The sequence below is a fragment of the Megalops cyprinoides genome, chromosome 23, assembly GCF_013368585.1.
Source record: "Megalops cyprinoides isolate fMegCyp1 chromosome 23, fMegCyp1.pri, whole genome shotgun sequence".
NCBI lineage: Eukaryota > Metazoa > Chordata > Actinopteri > Elopiformes > Megalopidae > Megalops > Megalops cyprinoides.
In genome coordinates, this window is record NC_050605.1 from 12,238,346 (window position 1) to 12,255,941 (window position 17,596).

The following is a 17,596-nucleotide window of genomic DNA, read 5'->3' on the forward strand; positions in this document are numbered from 1 at the left end:
TTCAGTAAAGCACACGCCTGCACTTGCATCTGGAAGCTCTTAAACCACCAGCAAGTTTGGGCTTTGAAGCCTGAGAGGGAGGGAAATGGATCGACTTCATTAATGCCAGGCATCAAGGTTCCCCTTCCTCTCCCGGCTTTTAACAATGTGACACAGCCAGGGTGACCGGGAGGGCTGGGAACACCTATCGTGAAAGGCCATGCGGCTTGTCTTTTCACTCAAAATCGCCGGCCTGCCTGCGCCAATTTCAGCCTGATTACTCAGACAACCTGCTCTCTGCCTCATGACGCATTCCTGCTTCTTTCCCCTGCTTTGTTCTTCATAAACTGTGTAAAATTCATTTTTTATAGGGCTGAGTTGTAATTACTTTTACTACACACATATGTATACAATCAGATTTAAGCATAAACGTTCATCGTAGTACCTTGGCTTCGCTAAGTGTGAATGCCAGGAGTCTTCTGGCTCCCTTGACATTGGCTGTCAATGACTAACGCTGACAAAATCAGCCATATTTCTGATTTGCATGTCATTAAGGTGATACATAAAAGGACACCGACATGGCGCTCCTATTAAAATCTACCGCCTAGCCATGCCTGATCTTAAGCAGGCTCAAAATGTGGAGCAATGAGAGAGCAGTGGATTATCCTGTGCATCTCAATATGGCCCGGGTGTTACTGATTGCAGATTTTCAACATGATTGGGCATCTGAAATACTACGCCAAAAAAGGATGTAAATAAAATAAAACAATGAAAAAACTGCTTTGTGTTTGCAAGATAGTGTTCAGCGTATTTTCACTGAAGACCTTGGCAGAGTTGGTCACCATGCAAATCTCCATGCGAGAATTCAAGTTTTCTTTGACTCCCCTGTTACCTGGATACCGTCACCTGTGTTCCATTTTTTGTAGTCTGCTGTGTCATATGCATGCTCTACTTCAATGGACTGATTAAAATTCAGTGTTGTTTCCACTATACTGGATCATACTCTATGGTCAATAGCAAGTCCCAAGATATGTTTTAATCATTACTAATATGGTGATGGCAAATAATGACAAATAATGGTTTTAGACAGCTTGATACTAGGCTGCTTAATGCATGCTTCTGTGTATTTTTAAAGCTTAACTCTTTCATTTTGAGTCACTGTACTATAGTCAATTTTATGCTCAAAGACTTCTAATGGCTGAATTTTAATATCTGTATAAACATACATATACCTAACATACTGGGTTGACTATTCTTGGTTGTTCTTACTGTGGGCTGTCTGCATCAGTATGCTGTATTTAGCTCATCTAGTTTCAGTCTTCTCTGTGTTTTTTCCCTTAAGCATACCCATGAGAATGGATGTAAATGCTCAAATGCCTGGAGCGATTGGAGCTAGCTGTTTTGGTTCATAGCATTAACCTCTAGATGTGAAAAAAGAGCTTTGTCTAATTGTTCATTTCACTTGGTTCTGAAGTTTTCCGCTCTCATGAATATGTCTTGATAAGCGTCGTACTCTTTAGTTTTATTACTACTTGTGCATTATTGAAGGTGCTCCGAAAAGCCACTCACAGAACACACTTCTTCCATTTTGAATGTGTCGCGGCTCTGTAAGGGAGGCGCTGCTTCTCCTGACAGGCCGGGTGGACCAGCGGAAGAGTGCTGTCTGTGTGTCTGCTGGAGAAGCTCTACTGTTTGCCGTTCAAACTTAATCAACCCAGGAAAGTACTACAGCCCTGATGTGTGGCTTTCAATTCTGCCCCTTATTTTTCAGCAAAACCTTTGGAACTCCATTAAACTATTCTGAAAAAAAAACACTTAGTGAATCAATAATAATAACAGTAATAATAATGTTAAGAATAAGATGAACAAGAGGAAGAGGAAGAGGAGGAGGAAGAAGAAGAAAATAATTAGTATTATCATTACTTTTATTTAATTATGCTGGGCAGCAGCTTGCCATGATGTGTAATATGGATCTGAAGCAGAGCTAAGCCTTCCAGCCCATGTAGGCTGCGTCCATGTGAAAACGGCCATTACACTATCATCTATTTCAGTGTCTCACCTCATCACACAGGAATGAGGAGAAATACTCGTGCTCGTTTTTTTTTTCCCTCCTTTAAGTGGCTGGTTAATAACTGCTTCATCTACATCAAGGTTTTAAAGGGAGAGTGCAGTGTTCCAGCCCAGACCCCAGTGCTCCACTTTCTATCTTTGGTTTGGTAAACACGGAGCAGTGACATGTCTGACATCACTGATTAGGAAGAGACATTCGTTACATACACATTTCTGAAACCCACAAGACATTAATTTTTAATAGTCCTCCTCTCTCTGCTCCATTAAAAAGATGGAAAGGCAAAGATTTTAAAGTAATTAATGATACAGTTAGCTGCTAAATATTAATAGGAACAGTCCTGCATAAAATATAACATCTAAACCCCTACAATGCAGACATTAGAGTAATTAAGACTGAATCTGCATTTACCTCAAATGTGTACAACTGCAATAATCCTGTAAACTTTTTTTAAGGTATAGTAATATCTTATTTTTATGTATATTTTTGGAGAGAAGTAGATCTTAAACCTTAATTGTGATATTTTTAACATAAGCACTACAGAAGACAATGGATTTATCTGCAAATATTACACTCACTGTAAAATATTCCATACAAAATGTAAATCTGCTTGGTATGCAAAATAACCTTAAATGCAGATATTGAAAGTGTATCCTTTGTGCTGTCTGTTCAGGGCAGTGTTTAAGGTGAGTGTATTCTCTGTGTGACTGAGGTGCTGTGTGGTGTTAAAGGAGGCTGTGTTCTCTGTCCTCTTCTGCCTGGGTATAAAGTGCAGTGTTAAAGGTGAGTGTGTTCTCAGTGCTATTATGGTACAGAGGAGTGTTGAAGGACAGTATTATCTGTGCTGTTTTGCAATAGTGTATAGAACAGTGCAGTGCTAAAGGCGAGTGTATGCTCTGTGCTACTCAGCTGTAATGTAGTGTTAAAGAAGACTATTCTCTGTGTGCTTCTGCATGGGTGTAAAGTGCAGTGTCAAAGGTGACCGTGTTCTTGGTGCTACTCAGGTACAGTATAGTGTTTAAGGAGAGGGTTATTATCTGTGCTGTTCTGCCTATGTGTGCAGTTCAGTGCTGTGTTGAAAGTAAGTGTATTCTTTGTGCTGTACTGTCTGAACGTACAGTACAGTCCAGTGTTAATGGAAAGTGTACTTTCTGTGCTGCGTAACTCACATGTGGGCCTGGGGTGAGTAGCCAGGACTGCTGTGTCCATTGGTGTCCAGGTGGTCCAGAGAGCCATTCAGATCTTCAGGAGAGGACTGTAACAGGCCTGTGGAGTTACTGTTCATCAGACCCGTCGAGCTGCTGGTCATCAGGCCCGGGTTCCCCAGCAATGGTAAACTGCTCTCCGCCAACGCGGCCTGACACGCACACACACACACAAGACAGGCGATTGAGTAACAGCACACAACTGACACAGACTGCACACTTAAGCCATTACTAATCTCCACTCAGTCACCTCTTACACTAGTACAGACATATTCCTGGAGGATCCCGCAATATTACTTTTGTGGTAATGGTACACTGCTTAATAAATTTAACCACTAGAAAAATGGCCAATTGAAGGAAGATTTTACAAACCACAGGAGTGGCAAAGCAAACACCACTGCCCACCCTGCTAATGAATGATAGTGGATTGTGGACTGATGTCATTGTACCTTGTCAGAAAGACATTCACACCTTTGGCCCTAATACAAAACACACCATCATATAATGCGGAAGTGACTTTTACCAGCATTGATGACATCGATTAAGTTATCCATAATTTGGGTCTTAATTGAGGAGTTTCTGCTCTTGTGACAAGGCCAGTGAACCTGCAATTCATGCTTTAAAAACAAGCTGCTTCATGACTATTCAAATGAGCAAAACTTTACCTCAAAATAAAAAAAAGTCCTGACATTTTGCCTCTTGCACATAAAAATTATATTCAGTAATTAAATTTTAAAGTTTTTGCCACGAGCACCTCGCTCACCGATGCTCTGATGCGAAATCATTTATGACAGCTTGGATAAATATTAATGCAAATCCACTTGCATGTGCAAAGGCTGCTATCAATCTAAGGTTTGGAGAGGGGGAAAAGTAGGTTCCAGTCTTTGCCACCGGGGGTCCTTCTTGCCTCTCACACATATGAACCAGGCAGAGGAGTTTTCACACAACTTGTCCCCCCGGTTTGTTTCACTTGCTCCCTTGTGTTGATGCTGACCGCTCTGGAGATATGAAGGGTGTTCACACACCGCTGCACACAGGGCCAGGCTCATGGCATTTCAACTGTAGTTGAAGGTGCTGTCCTTCCCTGGCAATTGCGTTTGAGGGGAGCGGTTGGTGCAGCAACCCAGCTAAAGCAGTGGGATCGTGCAACGCCACTAGGAACGTTCAGGTTGTAAATTTGATGAAAAAGTCTCTCCCACCGAAAGACGTGCATATTTACCTGTAGGCTTGCGTTAAGAGCTGCTCCATAACCCAGGCTAGAGGGCAGGTTTTTAACTAGCGTGGGACTTCTAGAATTTCAGGGGAAAAAAAAAAAGAACTACAATCAAATGCAATAAGAGACATTTCATTGTACTGTGATTTTTGTACAGATCAAAGAATCCACTCTGACACAAACATCTGAGACAAGAATGTCCAGTTCCTCACAATTTGTTCATATACAGCATACTGCAACCTGTCACCACTTGTTTAAACAAGTTCTACTTTTACTGAAATTCCAATCTAATTGTAAAATCCCCACCAAATGATAATTCACAAAAAAAAAAATACTAATAGAAGATTGAAACAAAGCATACAGAGGGAATGAGGATGTGAAATGAATACAATATCAGATCTTGCATGTGGGGAAAAAAGTCTAAATTCTTAATGTAATATGTAAGTACAAGAAATAATTGGGATGTCACCACACTAACCACACACTCCTTTCATTAGCAACCTGTTACAGCAGGTTGTGCTCGGATCCCCTTATCTGAAAGCCTGGACTGTGCGCAGGTCTCCCGTGCGGCTTACTGATCCCATTAAAAACCGCCCGTGTGACACGGGATGGGGTGGGCTGATGGAGCGCCACGATTGGCGGGGGGGGGGGGAGTGCACAATGACGGCGCGACATACCCCGTTATCTTCTGCGACCTCCGCTTTTGGTATTCTACTTCATCCACTGTCCACACGGCCCCCTTCACGTTCTCGACCCGAACAAAACACTTGTGCAGGCTGAGATTGTGGCGAACCGCGTTCTGCAGAGAGACACGGGCGAAAGGGGCGACAATAAAGGTCGCACATCAGGTTCAGCATTTTACCGTTAAGGTTTTTATTGTAGTCCCTCTTGCCGAGAAACCTACACCATACCATTCAGATTTGGAATTGTATGATCAATAGTAATTTGGGTTAAAAAAGTGACCCAAGCCATTCTAAATATTTTATGTAAATTCTAGATAATATAAGTGACACAAAGAGTGCAGTGTGAAATGCATGCGATAACAACACTCTTAATGCCTTTTTAATGATAGTGGTGTCACTTCCTCCTCTCTCATTACACTGGTCCAACCAAACACTATCTTTGCCAATGACAGTATCTGCGGAAGTGCCCGAACAACCAGGTCCTGTCCCATTCCTGGTGAAGCCCCTCTGATAAGAGGAGCAGGGAGGGGGAGGGGGTTGGTTCTGGGGTCCAGGGGGAGCTGACAGTGGTGCTTAAAATGTCGAAAGAAGCCACATGTGCTCCATTACAGGAGTCATTAAAAAGCTTTCATGACACCTCTTAATTCTGTGCGCGAGGACCACATACACATGCACCATCTACTGTGACATATGACTCACACTGGTGGCTCTTTTCTAACAGATAAGCTGTTGTCACATGATTTTGTAAATGCATTTTTTAATAACCAAATAACAATTCATGAATTTGTCATTACGTAATATATATGTAAAAAAAAAATAATAATTCAGGTCAATTTGTTGTTTACAACACATTTTGTGTGCAACTTGAAAAAGGCTTATTCAATCAAGCTGGGGATTTGACAAATAACAACCTATTGTTTAATTTTGGTGTTTTATTTTCACAATTCCAAACCTGAGGTGCTCTGGTTTTGCTTTAAGAAAAAAGATTCTATAAAACCCATAAGCAGATCCCGCATCCAACCTGAAAATCCAAGGATTTGATTGATCTTAATGCCCATGGCTCTGAATATGATAATTTTAATATTAATGAGCAAATGAGCAGTTTTATTATGCATGCTATATAGTTAGAACTAATAAGCTGTTCAGAATGAGAGCTGGATCCCCCAGCCGATTTGATGAGACCAAGCTAAGATATTAAATCACCTTTCATTTCTTTTAAAATTTCTCTCAGTTAATCAAATGACAGGCCCATCACTGATCATTTCTCTAATAAGGCACAAAGGAAATATGAAACCAAAATATAAATATGAATACTATGATAAAAGATCTGAAATGCATGGACCCCCATGCTAAAATATGTTTCCTTTTTGTGCTGCAACGATTAAAATATTTGGTGACGTGAGTAGTCGCCAGCATAAATAAAACAATTTAATCCATTTACAAAACATAAAAAACCCCCGTCTAAACATCTCATAAATAAGAAACCTCCCGAGCATTTTCACACCCTTGTAAATCTGTAATCGTTCGCCAGAATCATTTGCATTTTAAATCCAAATTAATTCACTTTGGTAAATCTAGTGCTCTGAAATGCTTAGTATGCTGATGAGCAGTCTCCATGCAGAAAACACTGTCCCCCCCGTGCGTCCACAATGGCTTGTGGCTAATTGATGTTTCAGTCCCCCTTTTTTGAAATGAAAATAAAGCAGCGCATTTGGGGCTTAGGGGAGAGCCCTTATCTACCCAGACACTGTTCTCGTCCAAAAATAGACACATGAAGCGAACATTTTTTAGCCCTTTTCTGTTGGAGGCAGACAATGAAGTTGTTTGGACAGGGATATAAATGGGGCCTTTTGTCTAAGTAAATAAACTGCGTTTCTGTTCTGACAGGATCATTTTCACTTTTTCTTTGCTTTAGTTCCGGCCGGGCGGACACGGGTCCCTCACTCCTTTTGGCAATCCGGGGTCCGGATCATGAGGTATGATGTGTACAAAGAGGCATGCAACCAAGACAAAAAAAAAAAAAGAACCTGCAGCCTCCATTTGTTGCACAAGGCAAACAGCCATTTTTCAAACTAATTAGCCAATAATATGAGCCGGAGAAAAGAAGTAATACCGCACATCTAACAAAGGTGTTGATGACTGAGTGGCCACAGTGTAATTAGCATGTCAGGCCAGCTCCTCTCTGCCAAGCCTCGCCTATTAATTGCAGCGAATTAGAAAACGATATCAGAGGCAAAATTATTCTTTCACTTGTCATTTTGAGAGTGGGAATTCACTCTATTCAAGAGGTAGGTTAAAAAGAGAGGAGAGAGATACTAATCTGTTTGGTGTCAAGTAAATAAATGTTCCTGGTTCCCTAAAAAAAAGCCATCTTAAGGAGGAGGAACCGAGAACCTACCTTCCAAGTTGCTGCGTTACGCCTGAAGTAGGCGAATGTCCGCGTAAACCAGCTGTAAATTTCATTAAGTGTTAACTGCATGTCACCTGCTTCCATGATAGCCTGAAATGAGATGACATCAAATAATGGTTTACTAACTAGACTGGATGACACTTTCTCAAAGCCGCCTTAATTTAAGCAGCAATTAATTCTAATCTAATCAGGCAAAGTTAATTTATTTTCCACTTACCTGCCTTATGAGAGTTGCATAAGTAAATGGAGGCCTGACATCTGCATTCTTATAAAACTCATAGTTTGGGGCAATCTCTGGAAAAATAAATACTGTGTCACCACCTAAAATAATTGCTACATTTTAATCCATCAGGTATAGAATTCACACTGGATTTTTATCAAATTAAAAAACGAGAGGTAGAGAGATAATATTAAATCAGCATTTTACATGTCTAACAAAATGCATTTTTAATTAATTCCTCTCCAGAGAAATCTTAAACACTTATACAGTGATGAAATTAGAGCCAGCAGATATTTTGTATGCATTTAAATAATCTATGTCCTTACATACTAATGAGCAATTCTGAGTAAATACAAACATCAAACTAGGGACATTTAAATGAGCAGCTTTATACATATTTATCTAAACACAACAAATATCATACTCCTTTTATGATTGAGGCTACAGTTGTACACGTGTATGCCTATTTCAGACAAGAACTACATAACTACAGCAGACAAACAGTAGAAATCCAAGTGACTGTCATGTTACAACATTTGATTCACCCACTGCAATATGTAACTTTGCACTGAGGCAAAAACCCTTCAAATCCAGGATAACAAGACAAATAATCTGTAGATACAAGGTCTCTGCCACACAGTGAGTCAGACCACGGTGCCCGGTGTACCTGAGGACATGGGGACAGTGTACTTGTCCGAGTGCCTTCTCCGAATGGCCCCCACGCTCGGCACACTGGCCGGGCTGATGACGGAGGGCACCTGGGAGAGCGGTGTCACTGGGGCCGTCGGCGTGGTGGGGGTTTGAGGTAAGTTCGGAGGGGACGTCGACGGCAGGTTCTTTGACATGGTGACGCTCGACACCAAGTTGAGCTGCGGAGGCCCAGGAGGAAACGGGCGCAGATGGAGGGGGGCGGGTGGAGGGGGGGGGGGGGGGGGGTCAGACAGAGCAAAGGAGGCAGGGAGGGAGGGAGAGGGAGAAGAGAGAAAGAGGGCGAGAGAGAGAGAGAGAGAGAGAGAGAGAGAGGGAGAAAGAGCAGGCTTTAAAAGGCTCTGACACATGAGAGTGGATTTACTTCTACAGCTGTGTTTCCACTAATAAGCTGCAAAGGAAGCAGCCAATCTCGACTAATTACAGGATGAAATTGTATCATAAGAATTCTAATTAGAGCACGCTGTTAGAGATTATCTAATGATCTGCTTCAGTGTTATCCAAGCCCATCTCAATCCAAGCACAGCTCGCTGTGTACAAAACTGCGCGCAAACTGCCACCTGACTTCCACTGGCTGCCGCAGCCCTGTGGCCATGCGCTCTCCTGAATTCAAAATAACGATGCCCGTGGTCCTCTCCTGCTTTGCAAATTAAAATCTAGCATATCATTTTCTGCTCTTAACACAAACTGAAATGTGTTGCTAATCCAGGTTGCTTTTTTCACTTTAACTTTTGGTTCCAAATCTCAGCTGAGAGACTCCAGCCAAGTGGAAAATTTGCCCCTGACCTTTAGTCTGAGCACTAATTTGGTGGAATGGTAATGGCATTACTACACGTTCAAACCAAATTGTCTTAATTGCAAATTAGCCAGAGGACGCTGGAAATATTCAAATTAAATATGATTGGAGATAGCGATGAGAGAATGGAACTTCCCCCATTAGCAATCATTTGTGGCACATGTTAACAAATATAATGAAATGTCAAGTTTGCGAACTCCACTGGAAATATCATTCTCAATTGACGATTACAGCATCACTTAATGCTGATGCGCTGGTGCCCTGAAAACGAGGACACTGAGAATGACAAACGAAACTGAAGGGCCTATATGGCAGATGGTTATCTGTGTGGTTATCTATTCTGCTGCATCATGTACTCTCAGTTCATTTGGAAAATGCTTCTTACTGCCTCTGCCACACTTATACATGGTCTCCCATAAATGGTTTACCTTTAAGGCATAAATCTAGGGCAAAAACCATTATTTAATATCTCAATAAACATAGGCAGAGACACAAATATCTCAAGATCTGATATACAAAACTATTTTTTGAGGAGAATAAACATCTGACTGACATCTTCAAAATGTCTTACTTCATCGTCTCTCCTCATACACCCTGTGATTGTCTTAGGAAACAAATGGAGGAATGGTGGAAAAATAGAGAATTATGGTTTGATTCACCTTCTTTGTGAGAATGTTTTACACATACAGCAAATAAGCAGATTTGTTAGGGAACAAAACTGAGCATACGCCAGCTAATTGTTCCTTCTTGGGCAGCAGCCAGCAGAGATACATTAGTGGTGTCATAACAAGGACGGGCACCCTGAAGGCATCCCCTGGTGCATCTGTTCCCAATATACCCCAAACTGTTCAGTTCTGAGCCTGTCGGGCAGCCTACGTCACTAAGACCAACCACACTGCCTTCAACCGTACTGTTCAGTGCTGAGCCTCTAATGTAATCTGCCTCAATAAGAAAACACTGCCTTAAACAAGCTGTTCAGCCTCTATACAACCACACTCTCTTAAACCACAGACTGTTCTTGCCTCTAACACAATCTACCTAAATAGGACCATAGTGCCTTAAATAAAAAGCTGTTCAACCGCAATAAGACCTGCCTTAAACTAGACTGTTCGCTTCTGAGCCGCTTACAATCTGCCTCAATAAGAACAAACAGCCTTAAACCACAGACTGTTCAGTTCTTGCCTCTAATACAATCTGCAGCCTGTCTCAGTAAAACTGACCTCACTGCCTTAAACCATAGACTGTTAAGTTCTGAGCCTCTGACCATGCAACCTTAAACCACAAGCCTCAAAATCAGCTTCAAAAAGACCACGCTGCCTTAAACCACAGACTGTTCGGTTCTGAGCCTCCACTGTGGCCTGTCTCAGTAAGACCACACTGCCTATGAATAAGCTGACTGTAAAATTATCCAATGTATGCAGGAATCTCTGTATAATTTATCACAGGTCATGACAAGGAAACAAACTTGGTCTTTAAAGGGCTTTCCTTTTAAACCTCAATTCACTACACTGTGCGATGCACAGGCAAGCTAAAATGTGAACTTGTAATTATGTGCTCGAAGTTCAGCGCAGAAACCAACAAAGGGTTTAAATATGCTGTCAAACCCAGTAAGAAAGCCCTTTATAATAAATCCTATAAAGAATGTGTTGTAGCATGTATATTTATAGTGTTAAGCTAACATATTTTTCCCTGGACTGGTAACAAGCGTAACATGTTTGCAGGCGCGGTCCGGCATCTCCAGAATGGAATTTATTAAATCTAACCGAGGAAAAGCATGTAAGAGCCGGGATGAGCACTTTGCTACCTCTGTTCATCTGAATATATTCAAGATTGGCTAAAACTCATTATTCAGGGCTTGCAGCCTTGATAACTTTGATTTTCATCCATCCATAGCATGGCCAAAAGGTAACATTTAATGAAGTACCATTCAGAGAGTAAATGGGGTCATATAATAGACAGTGTGCTTGCACCTTGTGTTCGTGTACTGATAGCTGTTAAGGGTGCCATGATGAACCAACAGAGCTCATTTCGCCCTTGTAATAAATTCATACTATTAATATTTATCAAATGTGTGGGCTGTTTCAGCTCAGCCTCTGCATATGAGGGCATAAATCTGCACTATGATATCAATTATGAAGCTTCTTTTGAGCAGCACATAAATTCTATTTTTTTTTTTGTATGTTATCCACTTTTTTATTCTTTTAAGCCACTTTATGGCCAACATTGCAGCACGGGCACCGAAAATATCTCCGGTTCCACTGGAGACCATAAACTGAAGATCCATTTCAGGCCGCTCATCGAAGAATTCTGTATTAATTGCCCACCATCAAATGCAATTAGTAATTCTTTCATGTGTGGTTTATGTAATGTACTACTTCATTTACATTATTCATTCATATTCTGTTTTGGATTATAGGCTGAAAATTTGTTATTAGTGTAGATGTAACCATGCTGCTGGAGTTCCGAAAAAAATACTGATTGAATAATTAATTGGAAAAAACGAGCAGGAGATTCCTTACGGATTTTATGGGATAATTATTCTGTCTTGTGATTATCTACTTTATATGATAGCAAGTGATGAGGAAAATTATTCTATTGAAATGAGACAGTTCCTCAACAGCTGCAACATAATAACAATGTTTTGTCCCCAAAATATTTTTAAGTGCCTGATATTTTCAAATGAATAATTACAACAAAAACATTTGATTTTGCAAATCTAATGTAATGTTTTATTTGACCATCTAAACGCAACTGCATCTTACATGTCTATTTGTGTTTAAATACACACACCCAATAAACTATAAACACATATTCATTATTTGCAGTAAATTATACTGTGTGATGAAAACAATTTTAGAGTATTATTTCGATTTTATTTCCAGTTTGTTTCCCTCCCCAGCGAGGGAATCAATTTCATATCATGTACGAAAATCACAACTACAGCACTGCTATTTTATTTCACATCATCTTCAACAGCCTCTGTTACTTAAATGCTATTTGATTTTTTTTTCTTCAAAATGAAAGCTCTTTTTCCCTCATATGGCTATAAGTGCTACCTTGGTCACACAGCTAAACAGCAATTGCTGGCCAACAGGTTGTTTTCAACAGTAAATCTATCACGGCGAGATGGTCCCACATTTTGGCAACAGGCTCAAGACTATGATTTGCACACTTACGGGAGTCCTGCGCTTAGTGTCACTTACTGCCGAGATCTGATAGGATTTGTATAAGGTAGTATTACTTTTAAAGAACTGGACAATTTAAAATCCCATTGCGGCCTGATTTTGCTTGCAGCTCCTCACACTTCATCACTTTCAACTTTTAAACAGCAGCGGCTAAACTATTCATTTTCCGCAGGCTCCTTTTGCCGGGCCTATTTACTGTTTGTAGAGCAATATGCACTCACCGGTTTTGGAGATGGCTTGGGCTCTGAGGGTCGCATGTGCAAGTGGGCCATCATTGCCTGAAGACGTTCGCGTTCTTTAGAAAGCTGTTAGCAGGGGTTGGGGGAGTTTATGAGGGAGAAAAAAAAGAAAAACAAGACCACAGAGCAGGTTTAGAAATGAGCGATTCTGCCAGTCTTTCACAGTAATACATCTTGTTACTGAGCTTGTCTCCCCGTAATGAATCCTGCCTACACCCAGTCCAGAACTCTGAGCTTGCCTTCACAGAAACTGACTTTAAACAGAGGAGAATGGCGAGCGAGAGAGGAGTCCTGGCAGCGCGGAGCGCTAAAAGGTCAGGGAAAACAAATAACACTTCATCTTTTTGTCAATAGCGGAATTTGGGTCACGGATGCTTTGACAGTAACAAGTTACTAAGGCCATAAATTAGAAGGTCCTCGGCGTCTACTTAAAGTCCTGTGGACACTGTTAGGATCGGACCGGAGCCAGCAGCTGTGGAGAGGTGAAGGGTCCTCCAAGCAGAGAGCCTGAGAGGCCTGCCTTCTCACTTCATCCTTTTCCCTCGGAGGTCCAGTTAGTGCCCCTGCAATCTGCCATCATCAATCTAATTCAGCAGAGTGACAGGGACCAGGCGGTGTGAAACGTTGAACTCCGCCACTAAGCCAACATCCACACTGCACTGGGTCTCATTACAACTGACGGACCTCAGGAAGACCAAAAAAAAAAAAAAAAACACAGCAAAACTACTATAATTGGTCACACTGTTGGCGTGAGCTTCTGCAGCTTTTTGTGTCAGCAAAATACATTTTTTTAAATATAAATTAGAATTGCTCTTTTTTATAGATTCAAATCCAACAAGTAAATACGTAATGTTCCACAAAGCATAAGACCAATAAAGGAAACGGTTGGGGTGTATTCAGATAAGAATAAAGTCAGCTTATTATGCACAGGATGAGCCGAAGGCACACACAGGGTGGTAAGACTGTAAATAATGTTGTTTTTTTGCATCATGTTTGGTCTGGTTTTTTTTTCAGCGTCTAGTGACACTGTACAAATTCAGTTCATTGTTTAAAAATGGCACTGTGCTGACTAATAATGTCATTCAATTACCGGACTCATTTTCTTACTGCCATGTAAAACTAATAAGGTCATGCTCCTTCTACTGAAAATAGTTCCTTCTTATGAGCTTTCTTCAGGTGCAAAGTGCATTTAATTAATACACACCAGGACAGATGCATTTGTATTAAGTGGAAAGAAAATAAGCGCCTTAATTTAATTTGAAAAAAGCAATGACACCTTTCATTAGACCCTTCCAGTCTCTGATTTGCTGCGCAGTGGAGCAGGCAACGACAAACCTGATACACACCTGTATCTCTAGCTGCTGTACGACTTGCATCTGGACACGACACTGCGCAGTGCTCCTATCGTCCAATGCGTGCTCGCTGTTAAGGTGCCTGAAAAATGAGAGGACAGGATGTGTTCATTACATTTCTTACACGGCAACTGTTTTGTTTAGTTTTTCAGCAAGAAACAGATTAAAAAACCATCTAAATCACCAGGTATCATTTATCTGACAGACACCAACATCCAGCATCACCTACAGTCAATTTGACGACACATGGGCAAAATACAAGTGACAGCATTTAAACCAAAGCACAGCCAACAGCATAACACATAAATTTCCACAAAAAAACCACAAAGAATTCCTGACAAGAAGACCTGTTTCAACCTTAGCTCACGTTAAAGAATAGATTCCTTTACTGACGTACACAGTTATGAATGATTTCATAAAACCTGTTACTCAAATATGGCTAATGTGTGAATGTCCTCTGTCTTGTAATGAACGTGTATCCTTAACACCACATCTTCTTATGTGCAGTCCAGAAGGGACCTACAGTGTAACAGCACAACTTTTGTCTTTCTTTTACAGATACTGTATGGTTGAGGCTTCTTATTGTAAATTTTAAACTATTTGTTTGCTTATTAGATATCCAGATTGAATTTCAGCCATGTAACTGACATTTACTGCAACAATACAGCTTAAGGGTACAAAAGCTTTGCCCCACCCAAAGGAACCTTCAGCAAGAAGTCCATTTCCTTGACCACTAACTCACAATCACTGAGGTAGCACACAAATAAAAACATACTGAAAGCAAAAGATAATCTGAAAAACGCGATCCAAAACAAATACAACACTCATTCAAAACAGCGCATCCAGCAAAATGTGTTACTGTCTTCCCCATTTATTGGCAAAAATACTGCTAAAAAATGTAATTTAACTGGAGTCACATTTACAAAATGTTTCTTTAAACGTGCATTTTTTTTTCTTGGGCGACATATTTAATGGACCTTCTCAGTCCTTCATTAGAATAAAAACTGCAGACGGCACTAACAGTCAATGAAGGTTTGTCTTGATTGGATTTTGTCTCTAGGACACAAAAGAACCTTGCCATTAAAATAGACCTTTATTCTCCCGTGTGAAGGCGAAAGGTTTTAAAAGTGTTGTGATGTTCGGTAATGAGCCTCTATCTAAATTATCATTGGTGACAAACTCACAAAGCGCTCTTTGAGGACACATGGTTATGAAATGCCAGAGCTGCCACTTTCTTTCCTGTAATTATAGGTTAGCTTGCAGCCCTTCAGTGATCATTTCTAGCTCTGCCTCCAGTGAATTACTAGGAGTTTGAGACACACATCTATACCTCTGCTATATCTTTTCTCTCTCCTTCTTGCCTTACTATTGTTTATCTGCAATATGCTAAATAATGCAGCCTATTCATTACCCTACCTAATTATGACAATCAAATCTGGGTGGGGGGAGGAGGAGATATGAAAGCACAATGGCTAAAGACTTGATCACTGTGTAGTGCATTACCATTCAATTATGGCTGTGCGCATCTGTGATCATTTTATTTTATTCCCGTTTATGCTTTTGTAACTGTTTCAGGTCTGATGCTCGGAAATTTCTCCATTATAAATCAGGATTGAGGTGGCGTTAAAAAGCAGGACTGGTGGGGCTCTGCCGCCCGTGCCTAATTGCCGTTTCAGAATGCATATGCAAAGGGACATTTCATTAATCATTTAATCACGTCCCTCGCAGGAAGTAGGAACTAATGTTGCAAATACCCTTTTCATTTCAATGCTCATAATGCTATCTTATGCACTTGATATATTGCATGTCAAATTATGGCTGCTTCAAAAGGACCGAGTGAGGTTTTTTTTTATCCCTGAAGATACTTCGTTACAAAATCTTTATTAAGTTTTCTGCTTATTGCCAGCTATCTTGTTTTTTATTTTTTTAAGTATGAAGCAGGAAGGTCTGCAACTAAGGTGTGCTTTCCTTGACACTATTTTACAGACCTTCCTTCCTTCGGCTGGCCTGTTAACAAGGCGATTACACACAAATTACCGCATGCCTATGAAATATTTAAGTGCATCCTACTCTACTATGCATTAATAAAACCACAGAGAGGCCTGGAATCCAGGTTAGCCGCAGTCTCCAATACCCCCTAATGAGCTTGGTACAGTCACTGTAGTTCAAACAAAGAGGTGAGGGGGGAAAAAATGGGACGGGGCGCCTTCAGATAGGCGGCTCCCGAACAAACACTCCTCAAGCCAGTTTGTAATTTATGAGTCACTTTACAGGTTTATTGATTTTTGTTTTGAGAATGGAATAAATGATGTGGTGGGCCGAGTCTCTGTAAAGCGGAGGGGAAACGGAGCGACTGACACCGGGAGAGAGAGCAGGCAGGCTTTACTGGATGTGAGAAACCCGCCTGACAAAATACCTCCGAGACAGAGACGGGGAAAAGAGGGACTCCAACGTTTCCAACCCTTAATTCGGCTAATAAACATTCTTTCTGGAGTGTCATGTATTTGAAAGGATAACGGGCCGTGCTGTTATGCATATGGGCACATTAAGCAGTGAATGGGCCAATTAAAACATAACACAGAAAACATGCGATTTGACCCCCATTAGCATAGCAGTGGAATATGTGCGGCACGCTTTCCGTGTACCGTCTGCGTGCGCGAGCGTCAACGCTTAGGCACTGACCTTAAAAAAAAAAAGGGTGTTAGTACTCCTCACTGTCTGCACTCTGAATATACAAACAGTTCAGCTGGCACATTACGGCTGCTCTCAGTTTTAAAGGTCTTGTCACATCCAGCCAGTCCGCCTGGCAGCGCTGAGAAGGCCTATCACGGCTGCCTTGTGGGTTTAATTAACGACCAGTTAGACGCTCCTGGTCAGGTTAGTGGCTTCACTTGCCATTTATTTGGGCTGCGGGTAATAACGATGTGGCAATGGAGAAAGAGAGTTAAGTGGAAGGCAAATAAAGTGTCTCTTCTCGTAAGGCCCATCGATTTGGGCTTCTTCCTGAAAAGCAGCACACAGTGAAATTCGGACTGTATATAAATGCTGACGGCGGAGCTCTTCATTACAGCCAATAATCCGACTTTTTCCCCCTCCTCTCAGATATATGTGTGAAGGCAGAGGAGACAGGAAATCAATAAGGGCACCAGGCCTATGTGGAAGCACATTACATAATGATATATTTTACTTAACACAACAAAGAAATTCACTAAAGTCATATTTAGTATCTCCATCTGCTCAATATACTGTAAAAATGCAAATTCTGCAAATAAAAACAATGAATGTTCATTCTCCAGCATTTTAGAATTAAGTGTACTGCAAACACACGTGTGATATGATAAACCAAAGGGATGTGTAACCAAACAATGCATTAGTCTTATGAACAAACCTTGTTTTGCAAAAAAAAATATCCATCTAATTATTCCCCAAATGGAATATCATGCAAACTGACTCTTCATTCTTGCAAGCAGAATGAAGGTCACTGTATATAAACAAAACAGTGGGAAAATGCTTCCATGAATCGATGTCGCACTAACAT

General features: G+C 40.9%; 1 protein-coding gene across 7 annotated transcripts in view; it reads right to left on the reverse strand.

Annotated features, from left to right (window-relative positions):
• The window catches only part of LOC118770113 (forkhead box protein P2), a 129,366-nt gene that overhangs the window by 3,867 nt on the left and 107,903 nt on the right, over nucleotides 1-17,596 (reverse strand). For 6 of the 7 annotated variants that reach the window (XM_036517552.1, XM_036517550.1, XM_036517547.1 and 3 more), the window contains 8 exons: nucleotides 14,053-14,140; nucleotides 12,689-12,772; nucleotides 8,446-8,647; nucleotides 7,776-7,852; nucleotides 7,547-7,648; nucleotides 5,143-5,264; nucleotides 4,472-4,541; nucleotides 3,217-3,404 (listed from right to left, as the gene is read on the reverse strand). In XM_036517552.1, the coding sequence (XP_036373445.1) occupies nucleotides 3,217-3,404; nucleotides 4,472-4,541; nucleotides 5,143-5,264; nucleotides 7,547-7,648; nucleotides 7,776-7,852; nucleotides 8,446-8,647; nucleotides 12,689-12,772; nucleotides 14,053-14,140 (933 nt within the window). Of the gene's footprint in view, nucleotides 1-3,216; nucleotides 3,405-4,471; nucleotides 4,542-5,142; nucleotides 5,265-7,546; nucleotides 7,649-7,775; nucleotides 7,853-8,445; nucleotides 8,648-12,655; nucleotides 12,773-14,052; nucleotides 14,141-17,596 lie in introns of those variants that run through there. The other variant, XM_036517553.1, reaches the window with a different exon arrangement.